Source organism: Emys orbicularis, chromosome 6 (assembly GCF_028017835.1).
Source record: "Emys orbicularis isolate rEmyOrb1 chromosome 6, rEmyOrb1.hap1, whole genome shotgun sequence".
Lineage (NCBI taxonomy): Eukaryota > Metazoa > Chordata > Testudines > Emydidae > Emys > Emys orbicularis.
Window position 1 is genome coordinate 30,047,145 of NC_088688.1, and position 19,823 is coordinate 30,066,967.

The 19,823-nt window shown below is 38.7% G+C and overlaps 1 protein-coding gene across 1 annotated transcript in view; it reads right to left on the reverse strand.

Moving 5' to 3' along the window:
* Positions 1 to 19,823, reverse strand: part of PAIP1 (poly(A) binding protein interacting protein 1) — a 39,929-nt gene that overhangs the window by 9,689 nt on the left and 10,417 nt on the right. Inside the window, exons 3-6 of the mRNA XM_065406149.1 lie at positions 19,048 to 19,236; positions 13,051 to 13,163; positions 6,742 to 6,853; positions 5,399 to 5,524 (exon numbers count right to left, since the gene is read on the reverse strand). Coding sequence (XP_065262221.1) covers positions 5,399 to 5,524; positions 6,742 to 6,853; positions 13,051 to 13,163; positions 19,048 to 19,236 — 540 coding nt within the window. The remainder of the gene's footprint in view (positions 1 to 5,398; positions 5,525 to 6,741; positions 6,854 to 13,050; positions 13,164 to 19,047; positions 19,237 to 19,823) is intronic.

Genomic DNA, 19,823 nt, shown 5'->3' on the forward strand with positions numbered 1-19,823 from the left:
ATGTTATCTCAAAATTAAATTTTGCAATAAATGTAATATTTATTTAGATTTATGACAAAAAGCTAAACAAACTGGTACTAAGTTCCCAAATTCCACATTTAAAAAAAAAAAAGTATTTTTAGGATATCTGAAATTAAAGAAGAGAAAAAGAACACACTTTGTATGCAAGTTTAGAACTTCCATGAATCACAAAAGACTAATATGGCTACAGGTATGAGAGAAGAAAGCAGCATGATTAGACCTTACCTGAAATTTTGACTTTTGACTCATTTGAAATTCTGTCCCTGAAAGATTTCAACCCTTATTACTAAAATATAATATATCTATTTTTTCCTAATGAAGTTATGATCGATGCATTTTATGGCAATTGCTAATGTTGGTCTATTGAGTAATATATCATGTATAAAGCTAGACTCAATAAACAGACTTCCAACCAGATTGATCTGGCCCTTCTTCACTCGGAGGAATAGAAATTGAGTACAATGCACCTTACTGTTGACAGCATAAAAAAAAAAAAAACAAGGCCGTCTTGACTGCTCTATGCAGGGATTAACAATATCTTGGCACTCTCAGAAGAGCCAGGATTTGCCTGTGATCTTTGTCAAAATTTCCCCTGCCTCCACTATTGTGTACTGTACACTAGCTGGTTGCTGACCTCCAGCCTCAGAGTTGCTGTATTTCACTGGTGCTATATATATTGTTAAACTGTTTTGGGATCCTTTGAGATTATAGTTACTATATACAAAGTAAAATATTTTTAAAGTTACATTGCTATATTTTCTGTAGTTAGAAAATGCCACTTAATTGTTGCCAAGTTAAATCCCATATAATACCCAATTAACAAAAGATAGCAACACTTCTTTTAATATAGAACGATTCTGCTGGTACCACCGTCTTAGATGAATGATTTTGAAATGCATGTTTGTCCTGATGACTTCAAAAACAAAAGATAACAAAATACAGTAGATCATTTGATAAGCCAACTACAATCAAATATTTGATTAGTAGTTTTAACTTTTAACTGAGGGCAGATGTCCATGGTCACTGAAAGCCAGAAAGTTATTTGTATTACCTTAATGGAAAAGGCCAAACATTTATTACTACACAGACTTCATGAACTACTCAGGATCTTTCATCAGGTGTAGTAAATATTCAACCACAAATCTATGTAAAACAGATTAAATGCTGTTTGAAAAACACAATGAATAAAAAAAAGTGTGAAATACGAAAAAAAGCTACAGAAGGAATAGAAATCTTTGTGCCTGTACCCCTCACTTATTTTTTTAAAATAAGATTAACTCCCCCAAATCTTAATGCTGCGGACATAAAATAAACCTTCATAAAGAGCTCCACATTTTAAATTTATATTAGTTCTACTGTAGATATTTTCAAAAATTCCAGCTTGGACATTTAAAATGAAGATATAAAAGCCTAGATTTAGTACCTAAAGAAATGACTTTTCAGAGCGCTTAGCATCTGCAGCACCCAGTCAGCTCATAACTAAATCATAGGGAGCTCAGCACCTGTGAATATCAGGCTACTTAATTAAATGCCTAAATATGGTTTCAGAAGCCTAATTTTAGATATCCAAATTTGAATTTTATTTGAAGTAGAGGCTGTTTTTGGCTTATTTCTAGTTGCAAAAACCCTGGATGATATCATAGAAGCAGTTTTCACAACAACATCATGATCTCCTGTTCTCCAACACCAATTATACTTGTGATGTCACAACCATTGCTGTAACTAGATATCAACCCAAGAGAAAAGTGAATTTTATTTTTCTTAAATTGCAATTGTTAAAGATGAACTGCTTAGATTCTCAATGAATTGCAGATGTTATGCGCAGACTCAAACAATGCAAATAAATTTTACATTTTAAAACAACCAAAACAAAAAACAAAACAAAAACAAAAAAAACCAACCAACCAATTGCTCCTTTACTTATCTGTCAAAACTTCCAACTGTTCTATGCAGCGTTGTTGTAGCCATGTCAGTCTCAGGATATTAGAGAGACAAGGTGGGTGAGATAATATATTTTATTGGACCAACTTCTGTTGATGAGAGAGACAAGCTTTTGAGCTTACAAAGTGCTCTTCATGTCTGGGAAATTTATGCAAGGTCTACACTACTCACTTACTTTGGTATAACTACGTTGCTCAGGGGTGTGAAAAATCCAGTGCTATGTCAGCAGGAGAGGGCTTCTCATGGAGGTGGTGGTATTAAGCCGATGGGAGAGCTCTCTTCTGTTTGCTTAGAGTGTCTACACTGACACTGCATCGACCTAACTGCGACTATGGCTACACTGGCGCTTTACAGCGCTGCAACTTTCTCGCTCAGGGGTGTGAAAGAACACCCCCCTGAGCGCAGCAAGTTACAGCACTGTAAAGCGCCAGTGTAAACAGTGCCCCAGCGCTGGGAGCCAGGCTCCCAGCGCTTTAAGCTAATCCCCTCGTGGAGGTGGAGTACCTGCAGCGCTGGGAGAGCTCTCTCCCAGCATTGGTGCGCGACCACACTCGCACTTCAAAGCGCTGCCGCGGGAGCGATCCCGAAGCAGTGCTTTGGAGTTTCGAGTGTAGCCACGGCCTACATTGACCTAAGCACTATGCCTCTCGTGAAGGTGGAGTTAAGTTGGTGTAGTGGGCAAGTTACATGGGAGGGAGCTACATTTCAGTGTAGGTGCTTACAGAGTTACGTCAAAATAAGCTGCCTTACATCCAATTAACTCTGTAGTATAGATCAGTTGTGAGAGATAAATACAAGATGGAACAGATTATTTAGCATAAGTAGTTAACACATATTTAAAAAGGACCATTCAAGGCGAAGTGGCCTATTATCACAGATAGGAAAGGAAACAGGAGGGAGCGGCAGCAACTGGGCAGGGGGGTGGGAGTGTTAGCGGGCTATAGATTGTTGTAATAAGCCATAAATCCAGTGTTTCTATTTAGTCCATGATTTTAGTGTATAGCAAAATTTTGAATGTAAGCTCCTAGTCTCATCTTTTGAAAGTGTTGTGTAGGTCTCCTTTGAAGAGGACGACAGGTAGGAGCTTAAATTCATAACTTTGCTAGACACTAAAAATCATGGACTGAATAGAGACACTGGATTTATGGCTTATTACAGCAATCTATATCTATAACCCATTACCAACCCCCTAGCTGCTTTCTTCTTCCCCCTCCTACTATTCCTCCCTGGGACTGGAGAGGGTATTAATGGGCCATTCCACCTTGAATAGTCCCTTCAAATGTGTTAACTACTTATGTTAAACAATCTGTTTAATCCTGTATTTAACTGTGAGGCTACCTATGAGGCTTGGTCTACAGCAGTGGTTCTCAACCTTTTGGGGCTCAGGACCCATTTGTAAATGTTTATGTCCTGTCATGACCCACTAAATCAGAGGTGGGCAAACTATAGTCCGCGGACCACATCCGGCCCGCAGGACCCTCCTGCCCGGCCCCTGAGCTTCTGGCCTGGGAGGCTAGCCCCTGGCCCCTCCCTGCTGTTCCCCCTCCCCCACAGCCTCAGCTCACTGCACTGCCGGTGCAAAGTTCTTGGCCGCGGGGCTGCGACCTCCTACCAGGCAGCGCAGCGGTGCTCTGTGCTGCGTGGTGGAGTGGCTGGCTCCAGCCGGGTAGCACGGCTGCCTGTCCTGGTGCTCTGGGCAGCGCGGCTGTAGCGCCGCCAGCCACCGTATCAGGCAGTGCGGTAAGGGGACAGGGAGCAAAGGGGGTTGGATAGAGGACAGGTGAGTTCGGGGTGGTGGTGGTGGTCAGAGGCAGGGGTGTGGATAGGGGTCGGGGCGGTCAGAGAGTGGAGAAAAGGGGGGTTGAATGGGGACGGGGTCCCAGGTGGCAATTGGGAAGGGGGGGGTTGGATGGGGCGGCGGGGGGGCAGTCCGGCGCTGGGGTTCTGGGGGTGGTCAGGGGACAGTGAGCGGGGGGCTGGATAGGATAGGGGTCCCGTGGGGGCCGTCAGGGGACAGGGAACAGGGGGGTTGGATGGGACAGGAGTCCCGGGGGCGCCATCAGGGGGTGAGAAGCAGGGGGGGGTGGATAGGGGGCGGGGGCCGGGCCTGGCTGTTTGGGGCAGCACAGCCTTCCCTAACCAGCCCTCCATACAATTTTGGAAACCCAATGCGGCCCTCAGGCCAAAACGTTTGCCTGCCCCTGCACTAAACAGTCTGGCAGTAGAGGCCATGGGGTGGTTTCAGTTGAATCCTGCCCTGCACTCACCCAACAGTGATGGCTCCTGCAGTTCTTGTGCTGTGGGGCTGGCTGGGCTTGGCGCGGCGCTCTGCTCCAGGCATTGCAACTTCTGGGGTTGCAGCACCGCTCAAGTTTGGCCCTGCCTCCTTGACTGGACCAAATTTGTGTGAGTGGAGTTGTGACCTGGCTCATGGGGTTGCAGTGCCACTCACTCAAATTTGGCATATCCGGACTCCCATCATCATGACACTGGGCCAAACCTGAGGGGCTCTGGGACCCCAGAGGTTGCAGTGCCTGGAAGAGGTAGGCAAGCACAGCCATCCCCTTGGGACAGGAGCTGCCATGCGACCTTTTGAAACATTCTGGAGACCCAATTTTGGGTCCTGACCCATGGGTTGAGAAACCTGGTCTACACTACCAACTTATGTCAGTATAGCTACATCGCTCAGGAAAATCCACCCCCCTAAGCAACAAAGTTATACCAACCTAACCCCCAGTGCAGACAGCACTATGTTGACAGGAGGGCTTCTCCCTTCGACATAGCTACCGCCTCTCGGGATACCCACATGGATGGGAGAAAGGCATAAGCAATGTCTTCACTAAGTGGTGAGCTGTGCTGCAGCAGCGCTGTAGAATGTAAACAAGCCCTGAGTAAGTTTTCCAGACCCGAAGAAGAGCTCTGTGTGCAAAGGAGCAAATGCTTTTCAAATGTTTTGAAACACAAACATATTTGCATTTGTTATGGCTACACATAAAATTATATTAATGATTTCAGCTCTTAATATACTTTTATAGATAATCTGCAGTTTACCAGCAGAAACTACAGCAACTGCTATATTGCATTCCTTGCACTTTTCATCACTGGCAGGCAATGTTTTCTCTCTCCTTACCTCAGAGGCAACTATCAAAAAATATAGCAATCACTTTAAGGAGCTATTTTAACATGAAAATATGAAAGCAATAATAATGAACTAGCAATTTTTTTTTAATATATCTTGGTGTTATTTGATCTCAGAGAACTTATATTTTCATATAAAAAGGTAGTGTTGGTCAAGTACTTACTTTCATACAGCAGGGCAATCTGGTTATATTATGACAAAACCTGCAACATTTCATCAACATTTAAGTTTACAAAAAGTAGCAGTTACAATATACTTTTAAAAGAAAGAAAACACTGAATATTGATCTCTTCCTACCTTCAGTAACTTTACTGCACAAATCAAATTGTTGTCCACAGGATTAGAAAAAAGCGCGTTCAGTAATTCCCGAAGGCCAGTCTGCAGAATCTCTGCTCGCATTACTTGCCCTTTTGTTCCCTTAATCTACAAATGACCAAAAACCATGTCTGAACACTTAAAATGGATTCAAATTATTTCTAAAGTTTGCTATAAAGGTTTCCCCTCTTCAATTCTGTACAGGTCGATGTGATAATACAGCAATTGGACTTGACAGGTGGAGGAATATGAAAAAGTTTAATAAAAACTCCAAAAAAATTGCTAAAGTAGCTTTTCTATACAATTTGACATACAGCATACTTGCTGGATGGTACTGAATAATGACTGTATTAGCACTTGTTTGGGAGGACCTACATAAATGCGTGTGTGACTTCCCCATTCATGAGTGACAAAGGTCATCCCAAGCTCTTGAGAATAAAAACCTTTCTACCACACCATTATGTGCCCTGTTTCCCCTCCAGCTCACATTTGGAAAGTTCTCTTTGTAATTAGAAGTTCTAGAAACTGTTTTTTAAAATAAAAGGTTAGATTCTGCAAGAGCTGATGGCTGTCACCTGGGAAAAGTCTGACTGCCATCAGCAAATGAGCAAATGGCTTTTTTGAGGTCTAGTTATAAACAAATTAATGTGCAATACATACATTTCTTTTGTGATTAGGTTCCCCAAAACAGCAAAGCACATACGTAACTTATTGGAACATTCAATTAAATTGAAACATGCACCAAATTTAAAAACCAATGAAAGGAAATATATACGTTCTAAAAATCTCATCACATATTTACCGATGAAACTCACCAGGGTAAGATTAAAAATAAATAAATCATATATATGGAAAATGAACTGGCATGCTTCAAGGCATAAGCCAAGTTCTAACTGATAAGAGTTAGGAAGGAACTTCCCCTATCAGCTGGTTCTTGGATTTGAGTACAGTAATATATATTGTGGTGGTTTCACCAGGCAAAAATCTCATTTCAAAACAGAGAAAGGAGACACCTCATGCTGACTGGTCTGCCCTAGCTTAAGAAAGAAAGATAGACAGACAGCATCCACATCAAATACTGACTTTAAGAAAGTTGCTCTTATTATAATTTATTAGAAGCATTTTTAGTCTCCAAATGGCTTGTTCTTGTGTTGTTTTCTGAGACTGATGATAATGAATCAGTTTTGAAGTTCCTAGATGGTTAAAGGTTCAATGACATAAAAGATTAATAAAATTTGATCTTCTATTTTAATGTTTTGGTTTTTTTTTAAAGAAATTTTAAATGAGTAACTAAAAAGGGCCACAATACAGAACTTTTTTCTTACCTCGAGGTTAAGATAAAGTTCAGCTAAAAACAGCACAAAAGCATGAAATTGTTTTCGAGTAGCCTCATCACCTTTTGCTGCTTGATCTCTGTTTTCATACTCCGTTCGACACCTACAAAAACATCTTCAGAATCAAACTACTGTTACTGCTAGAAATTCTAGTGTTCATAAGAGATAGCGTGTTAAACAGTTAAAATGCTGTGAACTACTAAACTGGATAGAAAATATCTCAAGGACATTGAATACAGGACATCAATAAAAAAGGGACTGATTGTATGAAGTCTATACATTCCTTCATGAGACAATATGAATTTTTTTCTTTTACATTAATTAACTTAATTGTATGATTTCAAAAAAGGCAGTGTTTTCTAGTCCTGAAAGAATGGAAGCAGACAGCAGAATGGAACAGAACATATTAATTTTTTTAAATTATATCACTGATATATATTATTTCCCTACATTGTCCCTATACAAGTTAAATATTGTTAAGTAGGTCCAAGAAGATGTAACTTACACACAGTAAGTAGTAGTTGAGTAGGGATACTTTAAATGATAGTTTCTCATATCCTTCTGTTAGTGGCTTCATGTGCAACACCACAGACTATTTTACACCACTTATAAACATGTATCACCCATATAACCTTGGCCCATCAGTTATAAATGATTGATATGTATAGTTTAATTGTAAATCAAAATGAGATGGCAGACTACAGTTGAATGGAAATACAGAACATAAAAAAGATGAAAGGGAATAAGGTGCATAGAGTGAAAGTTACAGATGCAGGCATTATATACTGACACATAATTAAACCAATTGGCCCTGTCAATACTGGTTCTCCACTTGCGAAGTAACTCCCTGCTCTCCATGTGTCAGTAAATAATGCCTGCATCTATAACTTTCACTCTATGCATCTGAAGAAGTGAGGTTTTTACCCACGAAAGCTTATGCCCAAATAAATCTGTTAGTCTTTAAGGTGCCACCAGACTCCTTGTTGTTTTTGTAGATACAGACTAACACGGCTACCCCCTGATACTTGATAGGGAATAAGGGGCAGTTTTGTATAGAAATCTAAGTACCCGTACCAAACAAGGTCTTTGGAAATGTGCATACCAATACACAGCAACAGAGAATCTCATGGACCAATCCTTTTCATTATCAAGCATTGTCAGTGATAATTTGATGGAACAGAAAGGGACTTGGCTGTGAAGTATGACTGATTTAGGATTATGTTTGGATAGAAGAACATGCAAGTTAAGGTTGGCATAAATATTAATGTTATTTCCTGGATTTTCAGTGTCAACATTGATAAGAAAACCACATGAGCAACCTTAACTAAGTTTTCTAGATGGACTAACAAGGCAAACCTTCCTGAACACATTTGTGTTTCTAAGCCCAGTTCTAGAGAGCTGAGCATGATTGTGGTTTAATGGATTGATTTTGGGACTGGGAACCATAAACTTTTAATCCGAAATACTGAAGTGGATTTGCTATATTGGTCTTGGGCAAGTCTTATTCTCCCTGCTTCTTTCAAGCATAAGCTTCTATAGCTTTTCTTCCAAAGTGCTATCTGTGATGCTGGCAGATGAGGTGCCAGTTCATGCCAAGGCCCCTAAGCCTCACTGAACACAAATGACAAATGCGTTGCTGGAAACCAATCTGGCTCACCTGTGTGTTACTATTGTTAAAATAGATATTAGAGTTTTAAGAATGTATTAATGTATTAAGAATGTTAAGAATGTATTTAGTGTTTAGACTTTATGAAATGCTTGTATGATGCTGCATGTATTAATCTTACTAATATTATCCGCATTATCAGGTGATATTTAAGTGTTTGCTCTGTAACTATAAAAAGTTTGCTAAGATTATAGCAAATCTTCTCTCGTATTACCAAGTGCAATATACTAGTTTACCACAAGAGACATCATCTCCTCCTCCAACAAAAGAAGGCCCATAGCACCAGACAAACCATTATGGAACATCAGTGGACAAAATACTTTGTTGATTGCTTCCCTCACACCTATGAAGACAGCAGGGGACTGGACTAGATGACCTCCCGAGGTCCCTTCCAGTCCTACGATTTTATGATTCTAGGTGCACAAGCCCTCATCCCATCACAGATTGAACACTGGGGGAAGGGAATAGAAATCCTCGTTAAGGAGAAATCATCATTACTATGCTGCCTGGAATTGGGAGAGGGCAATAGTTCTAAGGATAAGCCAGGGATCCCCAAGTCGCTTAGTTTGGTTAGCCCTAAAAGACATATAGTGCTTGCATATATAGCAGCTACTATCACCTTTTTGGAACTTAAGACTGTAACACGTGTGTGTGTGTGTGTATGGTTATCTGCTTTAACCTTGTAAATAACTCATTTCTTTTTCCTAATTAATAAATCTTTAGTTAGTTTATTACAGAATTGGCTACAAGCATTGTCTTTGGCGAGAGATCTAAGGCATAACTGACCTGTGGTAAGTGACTGGCCCTTTGGGATTTGGAGTAACCAGAATATCATTGTGATTTTTGGTGTAAGGGACCATCTATCACAAACGCAGGCTTGCACGGGTGACAAGATAAACTGGAATGCCCCAGGGGACTGTCTGTTATAATGCTTGTCAAGTTCACATTTGTTACTTGATTGATGAAATCTAATACAAAACATTATGGCTGCTGATTAATTGCAGCTAACTTACGCTATTAACAAAAAAAATTAATCGAGTTTTAAAAAATTAATCGTGATTAATCGCACTGTTAAACAATAGAATACCAACTGAAATTTATTAAATATTTTTGGATTTTTTCCTACATTTTCAAATATAGTGGATTTAAATTACAACACAGAATACAAAGTGTACAGTACTCCCTTTAAATTATTCTTATTACAAATATTTTCACTGTAAAATGTTTAAATAGTATTTTTCAATTCACTTCATACAAGTACTGTAGTGCAATGTCTTTATCATGAAGTGTAACTTACAAATGTAGATTTTTTTTTTGATACATAACTGCACTCAAAAACAAAATAATGTAAAACTTTAGAGCCTACAAGTCTACTTAGTCCTACTTCTTGTTAAGCCAATCACTAGGACAAACAAGTTTATTTACATTTATGGGAGATACTGCTGCCTGCTTCTTATTTACAATGTCACCAGAAAATGAGAAGAGGCATTCGCATGGCACTTTTGTAGCCGGAGTTGCAAGGTGCCAGATATGCTAAACATTCGTATGCTCTTCCATGCTTCGGCCACCATTCCAGAGGACATGCTTCCATGCTGATGATGCTCATTAAAAAAAATAAATGCGTAAATTAAATTTGTGACTAAACTCCTTGGGGGAGAACTGTATGTTTCCTGTTCTGTTTTACCTGCATTCTGCCACATATTTCATGTTATAGCAGTCTCAGTTGATGACCCAGCACGTTTGTTTTAAGAACACTTTCACAGCAGATTTGACAAAATGCAAAGAAGGTATGAATGTGAGATTTCTAAATACAGCTACAGCACTCGACCCAAGGTTTAAGAATCTGAAGTGCTATCCAAAATCTGAGAGGGATGAGGTATGGACCATGCTTTCAGAGGTCTTTAAAAGAGCAACACTCCAATGCGGAAAGTACAGAATCCAAACCACCAAATAAGAAAATCAACCTTCTGCTGGTGGCATCTGACTCAGATGATGAAAATGAACATGTGTCGGTCCGCTCTGCTTTGGACTGTTATCAAGCAGAACCCATCATCAGCATGGACGCATGTCCTCTGGAATGGTGGTTGAAGCATGAAGGGACAACATGAATCTTTAGCGTATCTGGCACATAAATATCTTGCGACGCTGGCTACAACAGTGCCATGTGAACACCTGTTCTCAATTTCAGGTGCGATTGTAAACAAAAGGTGGGCAGCATTATGTCCTGCAAATTGTAACCAAACTTGTTTGTCTGAGCGACTGGCTGAACAATAAGTAGGACTGAGTGGACTCGTAAGCTCTATTGTTTTGTTTTTGACTGCAGTTATGTAATAAAAAAAAATCTACATTTGTAAGTTACACTTTCACAATAAAGAGATTGCGCTACAGTACTTTTATGAGGTGAATTGAAAAATACTATTTCTTTTAACGTTTTTACAGTGCAAATATTTGTAATCAAAAATATAAAGTGAGCACTGTACACTTTATATTCTGTGTTGTAATTTAAATCAATATATTTGAAAATGTAGAACATCTAAAAATATTTAAATAAATGGTATTCTATTATTGTTTAACAATGCGATTAATTTTTTTAATCGCTTGACAGCCCTACAAAACATATAACCAGTTTGGGGCTTGTGCCCTGGTTTGTGGCAATCTGCCCTAAGGTTGGCACTCATGTCCGTGAGCATCTTCAGACAGCTTGACACCATCATTTCAAAAACTGTATTCCACACACAAAGCCATGCAAATTGAGTTCTAATAACTTGAAAATTTGGACTAAGAATGGAAGAATCATGAGATTCCACCCCGAGACAAGAAAGCACAAGAGACCCAACCCCAAAAGGGGACAGAGGTGTAGCTAGCTCTGTAATTGTAATAAATATATATTAAATAATGGTTTTCTAAACGCTACACAACATTTATTTGACTCATATGGGTGTAAGCAAGAGTTATCCCCAATTTCATTTGTTACAAAATAAAACGGAAGCAAACAAATGAATAGAAGAACTAGAAGGGAGGTTGAACAAGCCCTTAATTTGTTTTCTGAGAAAATAATTTGCTTTAAATAGCAACTGAACTTTCCATCTCTATCTCAAATCATTTGTGCACTATACTTAGTTTCACAGAGTTGTGGTCAACCTTGCCTTTCCAGCAGGGAAATAACTTTATTCTAATCAGTATTTTATCTGACAACTAGCAAAACAAAAAGTAGAATGTAAGGTATAAAAGTTTTTAACAGTGAGGGTAATTAACTATTGGGACAATTTACCAAAGGTCACGGCGGACTTTCCATCATTGACAATATTAATTTGTAAATATAAGTCCTATACTGTATTTATTATCTGAGTATAATATTTAATATTAATAATCTAGAATTAGGATGCTCACAAATCACTCAGGGAAAGAAGGAAATAAATATTCAACAACATGGTAACAGACTCTGCTCCAATAAAGTATTTTATTAATCATGAAATAGAGGAGTGGATCCTTTGGAGAGTTCCTAGAAATCCACAGTAGTCATAAGTTATTTAAAAGAAAAAACATCTATTCAATGTCTAGTATCTTTCCTGGGAGGTCAAAGGGTTAGAAATTCAGACTCTTAAGAGGGGAAAGAATTAGTGCTTCTTATTGCCCAGCAGCAGATTTCTCCCGATTCACTGATGTGATGATAGCCTCAACGCTGATTAACATGTGTTTAGCTAGAAATCTACTGATTGCAGGAGAGTATAAGAAAGATTTAAGAAGAAAAGAACAAATCTTTACAGCTCTGACAATGACCCAAAGGACCCTTGGGAAAAGGAAGAATAATTTCTTTTAAAGACTAAATCTTATGAAGAAAAACTGTAAATTTAAGTATACCTTTTAAGTGCACTAATCTGTCAAGCCTTTTGCCATACAGATTAATAAAAAGTGCTCCCCATAATTTATTAGAGGCCAAGAATACCCCTCTTTCAAAATAGGATTACCTCAACAGAATTCTTGATTCAAAATAAAGTGCCTTGCCAAAAGAACTCTGAAGAGAGAATCCTATTCTTTTATACTGCACTTAGTCTCTCTCAGTCTCATAAGTGTATTTCTAATCAGAAGACAAACTTGACAACAAAAAAAGTGAAATATCAAAATCCTAAAAATGGTTTTAACACAAACAATTCAGGAAATTTAAGAACTGTTGGTGGCAACAGCAGAGCATATTGACATGCAAGAGAAATTCAGAAGCAATATGATACAGACACACTGCAGAGATATGTCACTCTTGAATTTCAAGGGGAAGGTGCAAGTTACTTCACTGAGGAAGCACATTTTCCTTTTCAAACAAGAGACTAAAACAGGACACTTTAGAAGTTATGAAAAATTGGAAAAAGATTGTGGGGGATACTACACTGATTTTTGGAGGAACTAGTTTCCAGTCAGCTTTATTAGTAATTTATTAATTCACAAATTCATCAAAAATGAGGGTCTTGGTCTTGAATACGTAGCTTTCATTTAAAATCTCAGTCTAAACTTTGCTATATATTAAATATGTATTTTGACTCCTTTGAACTAAGTTCGGAGGTAAAGACAAAAGGAGGAAAACAAGTCATTTTTAAGCATACTAGTTTTTCCTCATCATAAAAATACAGGTAGATACTGACCTCTGAAGTAACAATTGCCGGAAGTTTCCACTTTGTGGATTAATGGTTAGATGATGAGATAGATAATTACACAGCCGTGCTCCCATGTAGGAAAAATTGGGGACAGATGTGGCCTTCCAAAATAAATTCAGAAAATAAATTATTATTCACAATAAATGAAAATTAGCTCATTAGGAAATAAAGATATCTTTCAGTAAAAGCACTTGATCAACACCAATGGATTTCTAAAAAGCTGGCTATATCATTGAGTAGCAGACTAAGCACAAAGAGAGAACTTCAATAACTGTTATTTGTAACATGCTTAATTTCAGCAAGGCATTGCTCAGAGAGTCTAATGGCAATTCAATATCAAACCAGCTTTCCCACACCCTGAAGTCTTGACTTTGTAAAAATGCCAACACCCTCCAGCATGATGGCACTGTAAGAACAGTAGGACAATGGAACTGACTGCCTAGGGAGGTTGTGGAAGCCCCTTCACTGGAGGTTTTCAAAAGGAGTCTGGATAGCCACCTGTCCTGGATGGATTAGATACAACAAATCCTGCATCTTGGCTGGGGGTTAGATTAGATGACCCTTGCAGTCCCTTCTAACCCTATGATTCTGTGTCTCAGTAATTCCTCCTTCCCTTCACATTCCAATGCCCAGTGTATTTGAAAGTTACACTCCATTAGTAATTTATTGTTTACCTCAACATCAATACTTAGATGAAAGTTCAGAAAAACCTAAGAATGCTGTCAACATAAAAACAGCCAAAAACTCAACTAAAAATGCTTGTGTATCACTCAATAGGCAAAGCACTTAACACCTGGGAAACAGAGTCATAACCATTATAAACTAGTCAAGGTTGCAAACCTTTGTTTTCTCCCTGTTCTCCTAAAAAAGACACTACTTAATTTTGGGAGGAAGGGAGGTCTATTTTTTGAACTTTTATATCACTCGGAATTAAATGAGCAAAATATTTCAAAAGCTGTGTTTTTTAACAGTAGAAACATTTTGATCTGTAAATGAAAGTCTATTCTAAAAATTGAAAAGGGATGGACATCAAGATTTTTGTTATTCTATTAGGAAGCAATATGAAATTTAGAGAGCCCTCTTGAAGCCTGTGAAAAAGGGTAACGGGTAAGCGACATTGGTGATTAGAAAGAAGATCATGGCTAGCAGTTACGATCAACAGTCAGATGCTGAAGAGATGGGATTGGGTACAATTGTGAACTGTTAGGAGGGCTTCGTTTGCTAGAATCTAGAAACTAAAACAGAGGTGTGCTGGGCATTTGATAACGTTGCTCTCTACAAAGGTAGCTTGTTCATTTTTCTTTTAAGCCTTCAGTGATGAATTCACATAGACGGTTGTTTCTCTTTCTAAAAGGCAAAGCTAAATGGAAAAGCTATTGTTCAGTAAAACAAACTGACTGTTTACTGATTACCAAATATTAGCATATGAATTCCTGACTCAACATGCCTAAAACTGAAAGAAGGAAGTGGTACAAAACAAATGACTGGACTGTAATAATTAAAACAAAATGTTATCAAGAGTTATTCAGGAATGGATAATGGATTCATACTCTTCTAGGAAGCCATTTTCTTCTGACTCTTCAAAATCAAACATTTCATTGAAATTTTTTCTATTGAAATGAAATAGCAGAAAATTGATTAGTTTGATGCTGCTGCAAGCAATACATTCTCAATACAGGCATCATAGACAGAACTTCTAGCAACTCTTCAATTTCAGTTTCTTTCAGAAGCAGCTTGCTTGTCTGCAACACCCCAAAAATGGCAAATTCTGTGATTATGCCAGACTTGAACTTGATAGGTAAGATACAAAGTTATTTTATGCTAATAATATCACCTTTAATGTAGCACAAAATGAATAAGTTAAAAGAAATGATCAAAGCACTTTCCCCTCAATATATATATACTCCACCAGACAAATTTACACTTGTGATTCCACTGCTAAGAAACTGCAAATGGAGAAAGATAGGAAAAGAAAGAAAGAATTAAGAATCAACACTGACAATGTAAACTAGTTTGTCAAACGGGATAATCGAACAATGGCTATACTCCATAGAGGAAAAATGCTTTCCTACTTAATTATTAATTCTACATCCGAAATTAAAGCCACACAGCTTTATGTCCAAAATGCAAATGATGCCATTCAAGAAGGATGAGAAAAATACTGACATGGAGGTCTTTACCATTTGCTTAATGAAAATAAAATGATACGGTCATCCAAAATGTCTGATGTATGGGCATTCAGCACACTAGTTAAAAGCCATTGACAAAGTAGCAACACTGTGGAAATTACAAAAAAAAACACTAACCGGCTTAATGCTTGGTTGAAAAAGGAGAAATCATGCCTCAGCTTCCCTAAGACACTCTAGATCTCTTAGGAAAATTGTGTGTCTGTCCAACTGTGATAATATAATTAAATTTGTACTATGCAGGCCATCAAAACAGCACCCATTTGATACAAGAGGGTACTAAAATTACAAACATAACAAAGAGGTTTCAGAGGGATTTGAAAGATTACAGGCTGAAGAAAGTGCTGCAGTTTCACTGAAATCTCATCTGATCTAAGTGAAGACCTAGAACCACACAAGAACAAAAATGAAAATTGATTCTATGGAACTTTTTCAATACTTTGCCAACATGACTGAACCAATCAAGGTCAGAAGTAGAATCCAAAACAAAACTGCCTCTTCCCACCCTCACACCCAAAATGTAGCTGATGCAATGTAATCCTAAATTTAGTCCTTCTCTAATATTTAAAAATTGAATATTCAGGTTTCTAACCCAAATTCCATGTTTCCAAAGGACAGTGTGACAACAACATTGCATCAAAATGGTAGAAAGTTGTAGATGTCAAATCATGAAAGACAGAATAGCTGAATTCAGAACTGACGGGTTTTTGTTTGTTTGTTTTTAAAAGAAGATCTGTACTTCTGTCTTGTTAGGACACCATCAATTGAGCAAATGCTTATAACACACCGGAATTGATTTGTTTGAAATTTTTGTAATAGGTCAGATGCTGAAAAATTAATTAAGTTGGTAAAAGTGTAATATTCTCTAGGAGATACAATTATTTTTGTATGCCTAACTAATTAGTAGATTGGGAACTCAAATATTATATTCTTGTGTTTTACATACAGAACTGCAGACTTTTCAGTTTGGATACTATAAGTGCCTTATGTTTAAGATGAGTCATAATGTATACATTATGCATTGTATCACTTTGGGTGGTCTACCTCCACTGGTTCCTCTACCGCATTTGAGGAAATCACAGCAACTCAAAAATAGGCTAAAAGCAAAAAATGGTTAATTGTTAAAAAGAAATATTAAAATTGTCAGACAATTTTACTCTACATGAAATCTCCTCGATACTTCCATATTTGTATATATATAAAAAAGTTTTACCTATTTCCTCCCTTCCTCCCCCCCAATAAACTTGAGTTCCATACACTAGGTTCTCTATTCATGGTGCTCCATGGAGAATTAAAATTGGAAAAATAACAGTGATGCTGCCAATTGAAGCACTGATAAAGGAAAGGAGGGTTGGATGAACTGTTTGCTTAACTGGAATCAGTCTTTTTGGAAAAATATGAGAAACTTTATACAGGCTAGGCTCCCATATGACTGATCAACCATTCATTCAGCTCAATATTCTTCAAATTATTTCACACATCAGACCAAAACCAATTTACAAACTTACACCCTCCTGAAATATTTTAAGATCATTCTCAAATTCTATTTTAAAGCTGAATCAACATTTGTTATTTTTCACTTTCTGTAACAAGTAGTAATTACAAATGTTGCATGAAATTAAGCCCAAAGCCCTGGAAGAACAATTGATATTAGCTCATTAGCACAGAAAAATTGTTCTTCTTAACCTCTGAGGATAGGACAAGAAGCAATGGGCTTAAATTGCAGCAAGGGTGGTTTACGTTGGACATTAGGAAAAACTTCCTAACTGTTAGGGTGGTTAAGCACTGGAATAAATTGCCTAAGGAGGTTGTGGAATCTCCATCACTGGGTATTTTTAAGAGTAGGTTGGACAAACCTGTCAGGGATGGTCTAGATCAGGGATCGGCAACCTTCGGCACGCGGCTCGCCAGGGTAAGCACCCTGGCAGACCGGGCCGGTTTGTTTACCTGCCGAGTCCGCAGGTTCGGCCAATCACGGCTCCCACTGGTCGCGGTTCGCCGCTCCAGGCCAATGGGGGTGGCGGGAAGCGGTGGCCAGCACATCCCTTGTCCCGCGCCATTTCCCGCAGCCCCCATTGGCCTGGGACGGCCAGCGGGAGCCGCGATCGACCGAACCTGCGGACGCGGCAGGTAAACAAACCGGCCCGGCCCACCAGGGTGCTTACCCTGGCGAGCCGCGTGCCAAAGATTGCCGATCCCTGGTCTAGATAATACTTAGTCCTGCCTTGAGTGCAGGGGACTGGACTAGATGACCTCTCGAGGTCCCTTCCAGTTCTATAATTAGCTTAGCAACACTGCTCTTTCCAATGCTTCCCCAATTAGTACATAGTTCAATTCAAGACCTTCATCCTCATATTTATGGCCATCCATGGGATTGGATCTATCTACCCCAGAGATTAGCTCTTTCTTCAATCGTGATTTTCCAAAACAGATACATTCCAATGAAAGCATAGAATCTTCAGCCAGTAGAGAAGTGTTTCCCAGTGTCAGGCACACAAAGGGATATGGGCAGATCCCTCAATTGTTTTCCAGTCTCGGCTTTCGTTTTTTTAAAACGTAAATATTTAACTGTTATTAAGAAGAAAACCCTCAAAAATTGACTCAGTTTTAACTGATGAAGCAATGTCTGTCTGAGTTTGCAGAGAACCTGCAACAATAGCTCTGGGAAGTATTAACTTGCCCATTCATTGTGATGGAAGGAGGATTCAAAGGAACTGCTGTCACCTTTCATTAATCTCTATTATACAAACTCCAACATATGCCCCTGGCAGCCCTCAAATGCCAAAAAACTAAAAAAAAGTGAGCCTCAAAAGTAGGACTACAAGTATCTTGTTCAGTCCCACATAACAGTGAATCTCATACGAAGGATATATCTACACCGGGGGGTAGGGCTGGGGGGGGAAGACCCGCAGCAACGCGTCTCAGATCCCGGGTCACTGGGCTTGCACTATGAGGCTAAAAATAATGGTGGAGACATTTGGGTACAGGCCAGAACCTGAAGACGCACCCCTTTTGCTGAGTTTCAGAACCCGGGCTCCTACACTGCTATTTTTAGCCCTGTAGCACAACCCTGCAAGCCTGAGTCCATTGATCCAGACTCAGACTCACTGCTGTGTCTTTTTTTTTTGGGGGGGGGGGGGGGGGAAGCAGTGTAGACATAACATCTACGCCTAAGTTGCAAGACATTATCAGAGAGCAACAGAGAAATGAATACAGCTGGAAATGGCAGTGCGAACAAACAAGTGATATTTATCCTCCCCTTTGGAGGTATGAAAGAGTAACCCACATCCAGTCACTATTTTCAATTTACAGGGCAAAAGCTTTGCCCAGATACTTCAATCTCACATATGAATGGAACTATACTATAAAAATATTACATGTACACAGAAATGCTAGTTGATGTACGGTGATATGCAGCAATCCTAGAAATCCATTTGCTGGGGGGAAAAAAAACCCTCGCAGAATTTGCGTTTTTTCAGAGAATCTTTAGTTTTTGCTTAAAAAAAAAATAAAATAAATACATACACAATAGAACCCGGTACCACCAGCACATGCACAGGAATATGGGAAATTGATGCTGTCAGCCCTGGGCAGCGGGGCTCCCGCTACCCGATTTCATTTTAATTTTGGAGAAACACTGATTTTTATGTTTTTTTAGCTGAGAATTTTGGGGGGTTTTTTAAATCAGAGAAAACTAGGATTCCTGGTGATCTGTATCTTACATATTTTAATAAATTCATGCTCTGTAGCAAAATCATACAACAGAACAATGCTATAAACAGAACAATACACAGGCTACCTGTCGATAGATGAGTTCAACAAGCTCTTGTAATGCTTCATCTGTAGTGACCCAACCATTCAGTGTCTCTGCAAAATGCTCTATTTCAGTTTCAAAACAGCCTGGTTGTTCAGTGAGGTGATTTAAGAAATCCTGTACGTATTCTGTCAGAGTCGGATAGCCATCACATCCATCTTCAAAAGAGGAATCCTAGAGCAATGAAGTAATATACCTATGGTTAGAGGCTACTTAAAAAGCAATCTAAAATAATATGTGCCAGTATCCTCTCTAACAGTGGCCAGCACCAGATATTTCCAAGGAAAGTGTAAGAACCTTGCCGTGGGCAGCTGTGGGATGATTTTCCCCCAACATTAAATCTCATCCTAACCTCTAATAGTTAGACATTGGTTTAAACCAGGAAGCATGAAGGTTAATATCCCCTCCAAAAATTGTTAGCATTAAGTATTATAACTCTGGATATTCTTGTTATCCATATAAATTTCCAATCCTTTTCTGAATCTTGCTAAGCTCTTGGCCTCAATGACTTCCTGTAGCAATGAGTTCCACAAACAACATTTTTTAACAGTCTCCCAAAAACATTTTCACAACATTTTATGGTTTTCCCCTTAACTTGTTTTAAAATTAAATAAAAACATTTATCTGGTTTAATTTTACAGGACTCTACATTATCTAAATTAAGCCGACAAATAGTTGATAAGTTATAGACCCTACTGAAGGGAACAAACTGAACCAAGAGTACTTTTGGGGAACTTGACTTTGTAAAGACTTCTTCAGAC